The sequence below is a fragment of the Amaranthus tricolor genome, chromosome 3, assembly GCF_026212465.1.
Source record: "Amaranthus tricolor cultivar Red isolate AtriRed21 chromosome 3, ASM2621246v1, whole genome shotgun sequence".
Lineage (NCBI taxonomy): Eukaryota > Viridiplantae > Streptophyta > Magnoliopsida > Caryophyllales > Amaranthaceae > Amaranthus > Amaranthus tricolor.
In genome coordinates this window covers 3,512,996-3,528,056 of record NC_080049.1, presented here as the reverse complement: position 1 = coordinate 3,528,056, position 15,061 = coordinate 3,512,996, and the positions used below count along the sequence as shown (strand labels likewise).

Sequence of the window (15,061 nt, the reverse complement as noted above, 5' to 3'; positions counted from 1 at the left end):
TTGGGTGAGTTTAATTTTGTTTGTTGGGTAAGTTTAATTTTGTTTGTTATGTTTGAGTTTTGGATTCATGAAATTCATTGAGGGGTTTGATTTATACTTCTATCAACATCATAATCTTATCTTTTGTTATTTTATTAAAATTTTTTGACAAAAAAAATAAATAAAATGGAGGAAGTCTTAGATGTAATTCAGTGTTCTTTAGTTTTGTTTACTTGTTTGAGTGATGGGCTATTTGTTTTTGGTTAAAATGATGGTTTGCTAAGTTCAAATAACTATTTCTTGGAAATTCAGTCATGTGAAAATTTTAGTTTTTTTGGTTAAGGAAAAATGTGAGTAAGGGAAAATGTGCAAATAGTTTGATACCATGAGGGCATAAGCAACAAAAAAAGGTTATCATATAAGGCAATGAGACATTTGATGTGAATATCAACAGAGATAGGATATTTGATTCTTATAATAGGATGGAGTACTAAATATTTGCGAGTAGTAGGGATACTGTAATGCCTCCTGCCTCTCACCAAGAGCAATGCAAAAACACAGAAAAGAACGTACACAAGATATATCACACAGCTTTGAGTGCTGTGTTTCGAGTGTTGTGTAAACTCCCATACAACTTCGAGTATTGTGTAAACTCCTTTATTTCTGAATTCCTTATTTCCAAATTCAAGACAAGACTTACAATGATAGACTATCCCTATATATAGAACCCCCCCCCTCCCCCCCCCCCCCTCGAGGCCTAAGACACTAGAGCCCACTAACAAACATAACGGCCCAACTAAAATACAATAAACCAAATAACAAAACAACTGAAAATATTAACAAAACACCTAATTACTTCTTTTGCTCCTTCTTTGGTATGTCTTGAGTATCGCCGGAGCCTTAGGTATTACAATACCCCTGGCCCAATTAAGCATCTTGTCCTCAAGGTGTGTATTAGGAAAGGTAGTGAAGAATTTAGCAGCATCTTCCCACGTTGTTTTGGAGTCATCCAGGCCTTCTCATAATACCAACACCTCTCTAGGTTTAGATCCCTGCTGGCGTACTTGCAAAATATCAGCGGGCTACACTACCCTTTCAAATTCTGCCGTCAAAGGAGGAGGCGTAGCTACTGTGTTACCCGCCCCTTCAACTTTCTTCAACTGTGATACATGAAAAGCCGGGTGGATTTGGCAATCTTTGGGAAGCTCCAATTTGTAGGCCACAGTCCCTATCTTTTGCAGGATCTTATAAGGACCATAATAACGTAGGCTTAACTTTTCATTGATGCGGCTAGCCAGCGTTTTCTGCCTATAGGGTCGGACCTTAATATATACCCAATCACCCACTTCAAAGAACACTTCTCGACGCTTCTTGTCTGCATAGTATTTCATTCGTTGTTGAGCCCTTGCCGTATTGAATTGTAGTTCATCTAACATAGCATCGTGTTCTTGTAACAACTGCTCCAAGGAATCAACGGTTGTATGTTTATGCCCAACCCGAACTACATGAGGTGGTACCGTCCCATACAAAGCTTGGAATGGATACATGTTAATGGAAAGATGAGAAGATGTGTTGTAAGTAAACTCTGCCCAATGTAACCACTTTGCCCATTTCCTTGGATGTTCATTGGCAAAACAACGTTGGTATGTTTCCACCATCTTGTTCACAATCTCGGATTGACTGTCTGTCTGAGGATGAAAAGCCGTGCTTCTTAGAAGATGTGTTTGCGATAATCTGAACGTCTTTCTCCAAAAAATACTCATGAAAACCTTGTCTCTATTGGACACAATCGACGTTGGAAAACCATGCAATCGTACCACCTCCTTCACGAATTTTGCTGCCACTTTGAGAGCTGTATAGGGATGTTTAAGAGCCACAAAATGTCCAAACTTTGTCAACCGATCAATAACCACCAAAATAGTATCGACCCCTTTAGAAGTAGGTAACCCCTCAATGAAATCCATGGTGACGTGCTCCCAAACTTGGGATGGAATCGGAAGGTTTTGTAGCAACTCGGCCGGACTCTGATGCGAAGCTTTTGCTTTCTGACATATCTGACATTCGCGAATATAGTTGGTAATCTGTCGACGCTTACCCTCCCAATACCATTCAGCAGCCACACGGAGATAAGTCTTCAATTCACCCGCATGCCCACCCAAAGGAGAGTCATGATATTCTCGAAGTAAGACGGGAATAAAAGGAGGGGACCGGCCAACACATATCTGCCTTTGTAGAATAGCCTGCCATTATCAATAGTGAAACCAGTGGGAACCTACTCACCTTTCATAACTGGTTCGCGAACCCGAACTAGAGCAGCACCTCTATTGACTTCTTCTTGCAATAAATCCCAATCTATGCCATTGGAACTCAAGAATGTACCCAACTCCATGACTTCTTGAAGGACCCTCGAGAGAGCATCTGCCACAAGGTTGCTTCGCCCCGGATTGTACTCGATTGCAAAATCAAACCCCAATAGTTTAATCATCCATTTTTGGTATCCACCATTGACCTCTCGTTGCGCCAAAAATGTTTTAAACTGCATTGATCAGTTTTCACAATGAACCGTTTGCGGAGCAAATAATGCTTCCATTTCAACACAGCGAACACAATAGCCATAAGTTCTTTCTCGTAAATGGGTTTAGTGCTAGCCCCTTTTCCCAGAGTCTTACTATAGTATGCAATGGGGTGTTTTTCTTGCATTAAAACAGCCCCTAAACCGTATTGTGGTGCATCTGTCTCTACCACGAACGTTTTCTAAAAGTTAGGCATAGCCAAAACGGGCACCTTGGTCATGATAGTTTTGAGGTGCTAAAAAACGAGCTCGGCTTCCTCATTCCATGAGAACGAATCTTTCTTGAGTTGATTTGTAAGAACTCTAGTCAGTTGTGCATATCCTTTAACGAATCTCCGATAGTAACCAGTAAGCCCTAAAAACCCCCTCAACTCTATAATGTTCTTTGGTGATGGCCAAGTCTTCATTGCTACGATTTTCTCTTCATCCACTGAGACCCCGGATGCCGAAATTATGTGACCCAAATAAGCAATTGTGGATACCGCAAATTCACACTTTCCCCATTAACAACCAATTCATGTCGTCGAAGGCATTGAAAAACTTTTTCCACATGAGCTTTATGTTTGGTGGCCCCTTTGCTATAAATGAGAATGTCGTCAAAAAACACCAAAACAAACTTTCGGAGATATGGCCGAAATATCTCATTCATTAACGCCTGAAACGTAGATGGAGCGTTTGTCAACTCGAATGGCATGACAAGGAACTCATAATGTCCTTCGTGTGTCCTTGAAGCTGTTTTGTGTACGTCTTGTGTCTTTATCCTAATCTGATGATACCCTGACTTGAGATCCAACATGGTGAACACTGTTGCCCAATGGAGCTCATCAAGTAACTCTTCTATAATCGAGTCAAAATCTCCAAGATCCATCCTTCTTCTTAACCAAGATGACGGTACTCGAAAAAGGTTAACGGAGGGTTGTATGATTCCTGCCTTTAACATGTCTTGAACCAATCTTCTATCTCGTTCTTTTGACTATGGGGGTACCGGTATGGACGTACATTTATGGGATCGGTGCCCTCTTTCAGGGTGATGGCGTGATCATGGGTTCTTTGTGGCGGTAATTGTGATTTCGGAAGAAAAAGATCCATATAAGAATCAAATAAATCTTGCAGTTCTGCTGGAACGGTTGCCTTATTAATACAATTTTCAATGCCGTTGAATCCACTGAAATGCCTCTACCCTCCTTGCATAACTCTCATATCATATCTTTCAAAGAAATTTTGGAACGCTTCAAAGATGGGTCTCCAATCAACATCACTTTCTGCCCCTTCCACACAAAATTCATAATCTGTGTTTTTCAGTTGGTCGTTACCGGACCTAATGTTTCTAACCACTGGACCCCCAAAATTAAGTCAGTTACCCTCAAATTCAAGAAAATCCTGGACTACAAACAGTCCCTGAATCTGAATTTCAACATTTCGACAAACTTCCTTGCTCACAATTTCTCCATTGCCGAGTAACACACCGAAATTTTCACAATTTTCACACTGAATTCCCAATAATTGAACTGCACAATTGGAAATGAAATTATTGTTGCCCCGGGATCGATCATTACAATCAATTCATGTCCTCCAACCTTACCCAACAATTTCATGGTTTTTGGGTTTGTAATCCCTACCACAGAATTTAAAGAAATATTTATTTCATCAGCCTCCTCTTCCTCCACAACCTCCTCAATGTGTAAATGAGCGCCTCCTAATTCTTCATCAGCCTCCACGCCAATTAAAACACTAATCTCCTTTTTACTACACACATGGTTAAGAGACCATTTTTCATCACACTGTAATGGAATTTGCAAAATTAGGGTTCACAAATTGGACATTCGAAAAATTAGGGTTCCCAAATTGGGAATTCGAATTCCTGGAAGTCGAATGTGTAACATTGGGAAAATTTGGGTAATTCTGAGTTGGGGCTAGAGGGTTATTTTGGTACTTTATTGCGGTCTGATTTTTATGAGGGGCATATGGGTAATTCTGCACACACGTGTCTTCTTCCTAACCACGAACAGGTCATAGCTTGTTCAAGAGTTGTTGGACCCAAGATTTTCAACTCAGCTTTAATGTCAGGATGCAAGCCTCTCAAGAATGCTCCCAGCATCACCCCCTCTTCAACCGGATCCAGGTAAGTCAACCGAGTCACAAATTCTCTCCGGTAATCCGCCACTGTACCCGTTTGTTCTACTGACATCCATTGCTTATAAAGATCTCCTTTATCAGATGGTCTAAAAATGCTCTAGTATTATCCCCTTCAAATCCTCCCATCGCCTCATCGGTACTTGCTGTTTCAGCCATCGATACCACATCATAGCTTCCCCTTCGAAACTTACCATAGACGCTTCCACCTTTTTTTTCTCACTTAACTGATAAAATGAAAAATGTCTCCGTTTTCAAGATCCATTCATCCGGTTCAAACCCATTAAAAGGAGGTAAGTCTAGTTTTCTTGATTTCCATTTTGACCGCTTTGTGATTATTCCTCTCCCTGAGATTGTTGCTGGCCACTTTCTTTTCGACAAACCCACTCGAAACTATGCCCGTCTTGGTCCATGTTCCTGCTCTGTGTCGCCCCTCTTCTTTGATTATTATCCGTGTGTGTTCCCATTTCAATTAATTTTGCTTGCCCCTTCATTAATGTCGCCAAAATTTGCTCTGTCTTGTCCTGCTTCTTGGCGATTTGTTTTACAACAGTAGCCAAATTATCCCGACCAGAACCCATAACAAACTCCCTGATCTTTGCCACTTCTTGTTCCAACAATTCCATCCTCCCTTGTGCATTCGGATTTTCCATCGCTGTCTCAGAAAAGAACCGCTCTGATACCAGTGTAATACCCATAACAAGCTACATACCACTTTTTTTATAGTGAAATATTCTGTTCCTCATTCGCTTCTCTAGTTCTCCCCATAGTCTGTTCTTTGTCTAACCTCCATTCCAATTTCCAGCCGACCAACCCAGACTCATCTATTCAAGCTCATCCGCCAGCCGGCAGCCACTGCCCACCACCACCAAGTATATACTATTTTTTCTTTTTCTTCCTTTTCCTAAAAGTTTTAATTTCAATTGTTAATTTGTTATATAAATTTTTCATTTCTTTGAATGTTAATTGTTAAACATTGTTTGTTGACTTTGTTCATTCATGATTGATGATTATATAAAACCTCAAAGGCTCAAACCTATTTGTTAATCAATTTACTGTTTTTGGTTTAATTGGTGGTAAATTTCTAAATTTAGGGTTTCATATTTAAGCGTCAAAGTCGATGTTATTTGTCCATGGTTTAATTAACTAACTTAGCTATCTAACTTGATAATAGGTCTTAACTGGCAGAATTTTCTAGTTTTTTCTCATTTATCGTTTCAATATGCCCATTAATTTTAAGGGTTTCGTTATTTGTGGTTTTGTCATCTTTTGTTTTCTGATAATCCTTTTATTTTTTCACTTCATTATAGTGTTAAGGAATGATGGTGAAGGAGATATACCGAGCTGTGAAGTTCATCTGCTGCATAGAATTTTGGAGAATGAGTTTGTTGTGGACTCTATCTCTTGTAATTTCTCATTTGCGGATCTTTGCTCTGCGTGTATGGGGTCACAAGTATAGAAACTTTCCAAGGCAGCGAGTAGCACCAATCTCTGCTTCCAATAGACCCATCTGCATCATCACTGGAGTAATCGTTCTCCTTTATCTGTTAATGTCCTTCTTGATGTGTTGTTGCAACAAATATTGCATTTCCTTATGCCTCTTATTGTGGGTATCTTTGTTACTAGGCAACATCAGGGCTTGGAGCAGCAGCTGCCAAAGCACTGTTAGAAGAGGGCTTCTTTGTAATCCTAGGTATCTATTCTTGTTACTTCCCTTCTACTCTTGGTTCTGTTCTCTCATTTTAGACTTCACCTTTGTATTTTTTTAGTGTTAATGTAAGAGTTGTTATTGTGTACTTTATCTTGATCTCGTTACCAAAATACTTGCTTTTATATGAATAGTTCTATGCGTTTCATTTCATGAAGTTGCATACCTGCTTCATCTAAGCATTGTTTGAGATAAAATGTGGGGAATTTTGTTTGAAAGAATATGTTTATAATTTCTGGCATTGAAGAATGCATAAAGTTACTTAAAAACGCACCAAACAAGTGTTGGCTACTTTAGATTCCTTGAACCCAAGAGTTGATCAATTCCCACTCTAATTTTTCGTGTGCCACAAATGGCAATTAATTATTTGATTTTTTTGTGCGACTAAACTAGTAAATAGTTTCATGTGTCACATATGTCAAATAATTATTTGATTGTTCTGTGTCACGAGACTAGTAAATAGTAAATTAAACGTGATTCATATCTTAAAATTTTGGACCTGCGGATCCGACTTTGGATCTGGTTCAGATATGCATCTGGATCCACTAGGACTCGGTCCAGATCCAACTCTTTGCCATCCCTAGTCTCAAACTGTTTTTTTGATGCATGGCTTACTTCATATTTGCAGTTGGAAGATCAGCTCATCTTCTGTCTAAGGTTAGCTTATTGGACATATAGGTTAATTGTCTCTTTTGACGAACTTTTGCTCGAGCCTTTTTCACCTTTTCAATAAAATATAATTTGCTTGACAGACTAAGGCAAAGATCCGTACTTTGAATGAAAATGCTCAGCTAGAAACATTTGAGGTTGACTTGTCATCCTTCTCATCTATTATGAAGTTAAAGAACTCTTTGGTGCAGTGGTTTTCAGATATGAATCTCCATCCTTCAATCCAACTGTTAATCAACAATGCAGGAATATTGGCAACATCATACAGAACCACTGATGATGGTTTTGATGAGTAAGAATATCACCGCCCCTTTCTTTATCATAAGTTATACTCATGTTTTCACTCCTGATAAGTGTTTAGTATTGGGGGTTAGTTTCTCCCTTTTATTATCACAAATCCTTATGAGATACTACTATTGCTCTTCTTTTTTCCTTGCTTCTCATCGATCGTGGATTATTAGCTTTGAAGCTCCGACACCTCACTCACCCAATGTCTTAGGGTCGACATGACTCTCGAGTTGGACGCTCTAACATAACTAAAAAATATTTTTTGGGATGTGCTACTGTGTGCTCGACATGACACTTGACTCCTAGACAAATTCGAGGAAAATAGACTATCATAGAAGTTGAAATCTTGCTTCTTGTTGCCGATCCCATTTGTTTGCGATTAAGGCTTTAGCATTGTTGCTTCTCGTTGATGAGAGATATGGTATTGATGCCTTTTTTGGGAACATTAAGAAAAGTAGGCAACAACAACCATAACATTAACCCCAAAAGATTCAAATTAAGACTCTATGAATCATATCAGTTCAAATGGTCTTCCACATGGATTCTTCTTCTATATTTATTTCGATCTTCTACCTTCTCAATTAGTAAGTCTAAATCTATCTTTTCTCTTTCCTCTCTGCCCTCCAGGTTATCTCGGTCTTTCTCGCTCTTTCTTTAAGTCCTTCAACTTTCAACATTTTATCTTTCTTAATACCTTGTCTTTGCACATGTCCAAACCATCTTTAACGATTTTCTTTCATCTTTTCCTTGATATTTGCGACTCGTTAACCCTTTCTCATATTTTCGTTTAAAATTCTATCCTTCAGGGTATGCATACTCATCCATTGAAGCATTTACTTTTCCGGTACTCCTATCTTCCTACCATGAGCCTTTCTAAAAGCAAACATTCTGATTCATATAGTAGTGTTGGTCTAATGACCATTCGATAGAAGTTACCCTTTAGCTTTAGGGGCACACCTCGATCCCATAATATCCCAGTAGTCATTCTCTTTTTTTTGCCAAACACTTAATTCTATGAGTTCCGCCTTGTTGGGTATCTGTAACACCTAAGGCTCCGGCGATACTCAAGACATACCAAAGCTAGGTGTTTTGTTAATATTTTCAGTTTTGTTATTTGGTTTATTGTATTTTAGTTGGGCCTTTATGTTTGTTAGTGGGCTCTAGTGTCTTAGGCCTCGGGGGGGGGGGGGGGGGGGGGGGGTGTTCTATATATAGGGATTGTCTATCACTGTAAGTCTGGTCTTGTATTTGGAAATAAGGGATTCAGAAAGATTCAGAAATAAAGGAGTTTACACAACACTCGAAGTTGTGTGGGAGTTTAAACGGCACTCAAAGCTGTGTGATATATCTTGTGTACGTTCTTTTCTGTGTTTTTGCATTGCTCTTGATGAGAGGCAGGAGGCATTACAGTATCCCTACTACTCGTAAATATTTAGTATTCCATCCTATTCTAAGAATCAAATATTCTATCTCTGTTGATATTCACATCAAATGTCTAATTGCCCTATATGATAACCTTTTTGAGGTAGTACTTGGTAAGAGGCACGTGTCCTCCATTAAACTGAAAATAGATTGTGAAAAAGTAAAACAGTTGTTTCACGTACCATATTTATTTTTGTTAACCAATTTAGTTGCGAGATTGCTAGCTCTTAGAATCTAGTAATTGCTACATAGTATATATGTTAGATGTTAAACTGACAGATACCATAATATGAGCTAATGAGATTTAAGTTACCTGTGGTTTGTGAGAGAAAGCTAGGATGTTGCCTGCCTTTCAAACAAATTACACCTCTATAGTGACTTCAATATAGACTTGTGATGAGCTTATAGTTCTCAACATGTATAATTTATGATTTTCAGGGAGTCTTCCAAAGAAAATAAGGAGAGAGAGAGAGAGAGAGGAGAGAGAAGTCTCTTGTAGAAAATGATGAGTATATTTCCTTTGAGCTTTTCCTTTGATGTAACGATATGATGATTCTGGAAGGCATTCTGTTTACTCACACCCCACTTTTCGTGCTCTCTGAAGCAAATCTTGGGTTACATTGTCCTTTTGATTAACCTAGAAGATGTTGTAGTGGAGGTGGAAACATGTCATCTGTATGGTATTAATATTTTATAAGGCTATCTTTCTGATTCGATATGTCAAGTTTAATTTCAATCAACTGTTCAGTTTCTGAAAACTCAGATGCTCCCAAATTGCTACTAACACGGCATACTGATGAGTTTAGAGTCAAAATCCTATTGTGCTGCATTTCAGTGTGTTCTTATGAATCAGATGTTTGGTGTGCCTCTAATTCAAGATAACACCATAATAAATTTTAATCCCAACAATAGTTGTGCTACTTGTTTATGATGTTTTAGTAGCTTTTGGTCCCCCTCCCCCCATCGCGTTGCGCAAAAATGAAAGAGTTTTAGATTTGGACATGCGAAGAAATATTTTTCTTAATTAGACCAGGATGAATTACCACTCTTTTTATCCTGTCACAAGATTTGAAGAATTTTGTTTTCCTGTTTTCACTAATTAACCGATCAATGAGCTGTCAAAATCCCTCTGTTCTGTTTGATATTGACTATTTTTTAAAGGAAGTCTCTAATTAGCTGGACATTGCTTGAATGCTAATGACCTTTTTTTTTTAACTTCTAGGATGATAATGACAAACTACATGGGGGCTTTCTGTCTCACTAAGGTTTTACTACCACTACTCATAGATAGTCCTGTTCCATCACGTATAGTCAGTGTCTCATCTTTTACACATCGAAATGGTAAGATATGACTGGTCATAGTCATTTTGAGATGGTGCCTCCTCTATTATGATGGATGGGCTCATTTAAAGTTTCAATTTGTGCTCATCTTTTATTAGTTTTCCTTTTGCCTTTCAAGATTCCACATTTAAAAACTTTGTCCATTCTGTTTTGTTGGTAACATATAGAAAGTATTGTCATGTAGAATTGTTGGTTTTTTGTGAATATCTATATTCAGAATTAATGACTTTTGCTTATGTGTAATTAAGAAATTTAAGGTTAAACTCTTACATTGGTGACCGAAGGAGATTATATATTGATCACTGTTGACTGAGAAATGCTTCAAATTGATCATAATTGGTATCTGTTTCCTTCCTGAAAGTTTTTCTTTTTTTCTGGTTCTGGTCTTATAGCTAGAAAGTTTCGATCCTGTCTATTTGTGTCGGACTCCATGGTTTTTCAACTTCTCTAGAACAATGATTTTCTGCCTTTGTTTTATCCACATGATAATGAGGGACATCAATTGAAAAGGACTTTTATTTTGGGCCTTCTTGATAAAATTATTGTATTGGCATTTACTATGTTTTTACTTTTTAGCATGGTATGAAAAATATTCTACGAAAAATAATATTGGAGTTGGTGATGCCTGACGTTAGTTAATGTGATGAGTATTATCAAAGGTTTGGCTAAAACTTTAAACTGGTGTAGATTTCGTCACTCCCGTGCCTTTTAATCTGAGATACTAAGTTTGGACATTGGTCAGTGTGAATTGGATAATTACTGGTTGAGTATTTAGTAAAGTGTATGACACTCAGTATTTGTTGTTTCAGTGTATGATTTGCAGGTTGATGAGGAGTTTATTTATGGAAAGCCCTCAAATTTCAAGCAATATCCATTTGCTCATATATATGGTTGCTCCAAGTGTAAGCTATCTTGTGCTGGACTTCGTTTAGTAGGTAAACATTTAATTGGACAAGTACAAAAGACAAAATATAAGTTGTCGTATTCCATTGGCAGTGTGTGTACTTCTTTTGTCATATGAGCTTCATCAACAATTCTGCAAAGACAAAAAATCTCAGCTCTCTGTCAAGTAAGATCTTTCTATCTAGTCAAAGCAGACAACAGATTTTTGTTTTCGGCTCAGCAAATGGAAGCACTTAGTTATTTTTCTTTGAACAGACAACCAAACTACAATTACACAGTACAAAATACTGTGTAATTGTAGTTTGGTTGTCTGTTCACAGGCTTGAACTTTGCTTTTGTCTTGATCACTGTTTATTATCCTGGGAAGACCTTCGTTGAAACCCAGAGGGACCCGACCCCCCTGAAAGTTTTTGGGTCATTATATAAAAGTGAAATCTTGTATAACTCTTACAATAAAAAGATGTGGCTTAGTGATTAAGAGTAAAATATTTGAATTAGAGGTTGGGGTTTGAATTTTTCCCCCATACCTTTTTTTGTTTAAATAATAACTGACTCCCTCTAACTTATGTGCCAAGCTCCACCAATGAGTACTTATGCTCCACTTAAAGTTATTTATAAATTCCATTTTTTGTCAGCATTTCTTTGTTCCCCACCCATATTTGTTCACCATTTTTGCCTTTAACTGTTTTCTTATGACTTGAACACATTTTCGGCTTAATTTGTAATAGATGAACATGTCATCATCTATTTTATTTTCCTTTCTCTTAAAATTTACCTACTTACATTCCAAAAGTAAACCTATTCTGAATTTTTTCTTAGCTGTTGATTCCTAGCCACTATTGCACCAACTTTTTTAAAAAGTGCAGCTTTCTATGGTGCTGATTGCTGCTCTTCGTTTTGTGTCTTCTTGCTTTCTTTTGTAGTGTTGCAGATCCTGGAGCAGTAAAAACCAACATCATGAGAGAATTACCACAATGTCTTTCCCAACTAGCGTTTTTAGTCTTGAATCTTCTGGGAATCTTGCAAATTCCTGAGAAAGGGGTCAGCTCAATAATTGATGCGGCACTTGCTCCACCTGTAAGTTTATCGTACTTTACTACTACATTCTTGTAGAACTTGGGTCTTTTATTGGCGAGGAGAAATTTTTATTGACCATGCAAACCTGTCTAAGGGTCCAGTGTCCTTATTAAGTAGTTTTTCACCAGAGTGTGCTAATCACTGATGAATTTTCAGTGAATTCCCTGAACAGTGTATGTACTCTAAAGAAACCCTAAACAGTCTGATCCCTGACATAGTTTGTCACCTTAATCTGGAAAATTCTGCTTTCACTCAAGCTCTTATACTTGCAGCATTAACAATACACACATCTGTAAGAAACTTTGAATCCTTTTCGATTTCTTATCGACATGCCTGCATTCCATAATCCTCAATATGATTATCTGGGCAGTCTAATTTCCTTGATGCACCTGAAAAGTTCCGCCCACTTTCATTCTACATTTTTTAATCCATCTTTTACTTTTTGTGAGAGCTTTTTGGATCAAAGTGAACAAATAAAAAGGAAGAGATAGTAGCATGGAGCTCCTAATTCAGATCTCAGTCACACTGCCATTTTGTCTAATCTTTTGTTAATCATCACAAAAATTTTACTCTTCAGATTTTAGTTTATTTGATTTTGGGTCAAAGAAATTTTTGATGGTGGATTACATAGCTTCTCTTATACATTCTATAAATTTGTCAGATCTCTCGCTCCATCGTATTGTAATTTGAAGACAAACATACTTACTAACGGCATGCTAATATTTATACAGGAAATTTCTGGAATGTATTTTTTTGGTGGAAATGGCAGAACAATCAGATCTTCCCCCTTGTCTTATGACCTTATGCTTGCCAAGAGATTGTGGTGGATATCGAGTGAAATATTTCTCGAGATGAAGCATAAATCTGAGAGAAGTACTGCATTATCTACCTGTAACTAGGTTGGTCGCATTTAAAAGGCCAATCTTTAGCCCATCTGCGTATAAAGGGCTAACCTTACGTTTATTCTACAAAGGTCTAACCTTTTACTCCTATTTGCAACGATAGAGCTTTTTGGTAATGGCTACCTAAAATAACATGTTACTCCATCTTATTTAATTAAAAATAACACATGTTATGTTCTGATTGGGCATTTTTAAAAGAAAAAAGAAAACTAAAACTCTCAACCCCTCTATAATCTTCATCTTGCCTCTCCACCAACACCTCCATTACCACTATCCTTATCTACTTCTATATTAGAATGTCCACTACTTCTAACCATTAAAGGAGTTCAATAGTCTCCAATGGTGCTACAGCTGTCCTCGAAACCCCGACTGTGCTCCCACCACCACCTGAAAAACTATTATTCTTGGTGGGCATTTTAAGCACATCATAATATTAGAACTTGTAAAGATCTGAAATGATTTTCTAGAATTGAACCCAAAAATATTATCATTTGCATTATTACAAAGGACCCACTTTCTGAATTTGTATTATGTGCGTAATTTGTCGTAAAAGATGATGGATCTAAATTAATAGACTTATTGGTGTAATTATAGGTTGCCCTTGTTCTTTTTGTAGAAGCCATAGGAAATGATTTACCTTGGGGTTTGATGCTATAACTTCTAACTAAAACACCAAAATCATTCATTTTTAGTTTGAATTTTAACCCGATTATTAACATTGGTGTTCAATTTAGCTAAAAGTATAGTAACTTCTGAAAAAATTACAAAAAAGAATAATTTTTTTGTTGGTGTAAAATTTGTGGATATAATTGTGATGTGAATAAGAAAAGTGGGCAAAATAAAAGAATGATCATATCGTTGGTATTTTTAGGGTACTTGAGAGAGACCCTTGCAAGTCGGAACTTTTGGTTGCTGTGTTGGTCCTGTGCTGATGAGGTGACAATTAGGTGGTCGTGGTAGATGAGGTAGAGTAGGTGGTGATTGTTTGGTAGATGGGCTGGGTAGTTAAGTTTCTTTTTTCCTTTTTTTTTGTACTTTTTTAAGTTTGAAAAAGTCAAAAAATGCAAAGGTAACCTGTTATACAGGTTACAAGTCGTTTGGTTCTTTCTTTGCAAATAGAAGCAAAAGGCTGGACCTTTGTAGAGTAAACGTAAGATTAACCCTTTATCTGTGTATGAGCTAAAGATTAGCCTTTTAGAAACAATTTTTTTGATTAATTTGTGACAGTGAACTGGCTTCAATAAAACTTGAGCGATTGTTATGATGGTGAATTTTTTTGAGTAATTTTATCGTCCTTGCTATCATAAAGAATTTATTCAAGTTTCTCTAGGAAGTTTTTTGGGTATTGAAGATGTTCCAAACAAAGCAATATGAGTTTATACTACATGGTGATTGGTTAAGTTGGCTTGTTTGACAACTAGTTAAAAGGCTGATTAAATTTGTTGGCTTTCAAACTAGCTGAATAAGTTAATTATAAAGAGTATTAAATAGTTTTGTATGAGACTGTTTATCATGATCATTCTTAAATTATCAGGGCACAAAACAAATTCAATATCAATTATAAAATTATAATCTATTAAAAAATCAAACACAGATTATAAAAATATCATTCAATAATGATCACCTATAAATACTTTAAAAAATTTAAATGAGGTAAACAAATTTATGTGTTATTGCAAAGCTAAATGTTTTCTATATTTTGAGTTTATTGCTTTTACCCTTCCATTCATGTATATTTATAAACAATAATTCTTCTGAGAGACCATTATTCTGAGAGATGGCTCTTAGAAGACCAACCAACAAAAGTTGATTAATTAAAAAAACTATTTACTTATCTTTTAAAAAATTCATTGTGAATTACAGCCTTCAAGTTTGGGGCTTCTGCGAATTAAAGCTTTAATGTTTATTTTATTGTGAATTACAGTCTTATAAAGTATCAAAGTGTACACTATTCAAGCTAAGTGACCGTTGACGATCCCACATGACTTTAAACCAGCCTAAATGATCATTGACCATTATTAAACACTTTGACTTATGTTGACCACCCCTAATCACTTTTGACTTTTC

General features: G+C 36.9%; 1 protein-coding gene across 5 annotated transcripts in view; it reads left to right on the top strand.

Annotated features, from left to right (window-relative positions):
• Positions 1-13,172, top strand: part of LOC130807905 (short-chain dehydrogenase TIC 32, chloroplastic-like) — a 19,900-nt gene extending 6,728 nt beyond the window's left edge. For 4 of the 5 annotated variants that reach the window (XM_057673301.1, XM_057673299.1, XM_057673302.1 and 1 more), the window contains 9 exons: positions 5,995-6,210; positions 6,311-6,377; positions 7,021-7,049; positions 7,145-7,353; positions 9,994-10,112; positions 10,922-11,014; positions 11,109-11,181; positions 11,939-12,092; positions 12,824-13,172. In XM_057673301.1, coding sequence (XP_057529284.1) covers positions 6,004-6,210; positions 6,311-6,377; positions 7,021-7,049; positions 7,145-7,353; positions 9,994-10,112; positions 10,922-11,014; positions 11,109-11,181; positions 11,939-12,092; positions 12,824-12,991 — 1,119 coding nt within the window. In that variant the 5' untranslated portion in view covers positions 5,995-6,003 and the 3' untranslated portion in view covers positions 12,992-13,172. The remainder of the gene's footprint in view (positions 1-5,994; positions 6,211-6,310; positions 6,378-7,020; positions 7,050-7,144; positions 7,354-9,993; positions 10,113-10,921; positions 11,015-11,108; positions 11,182-11,938; positions 12,093-12,823) is intronic. The other variant, XM_057673303.1, reaches the window with a different exon arrangement.
• The last annotated feature ends 1,889 nt before the right edge of the window (positions 13,173-15,061 follow it).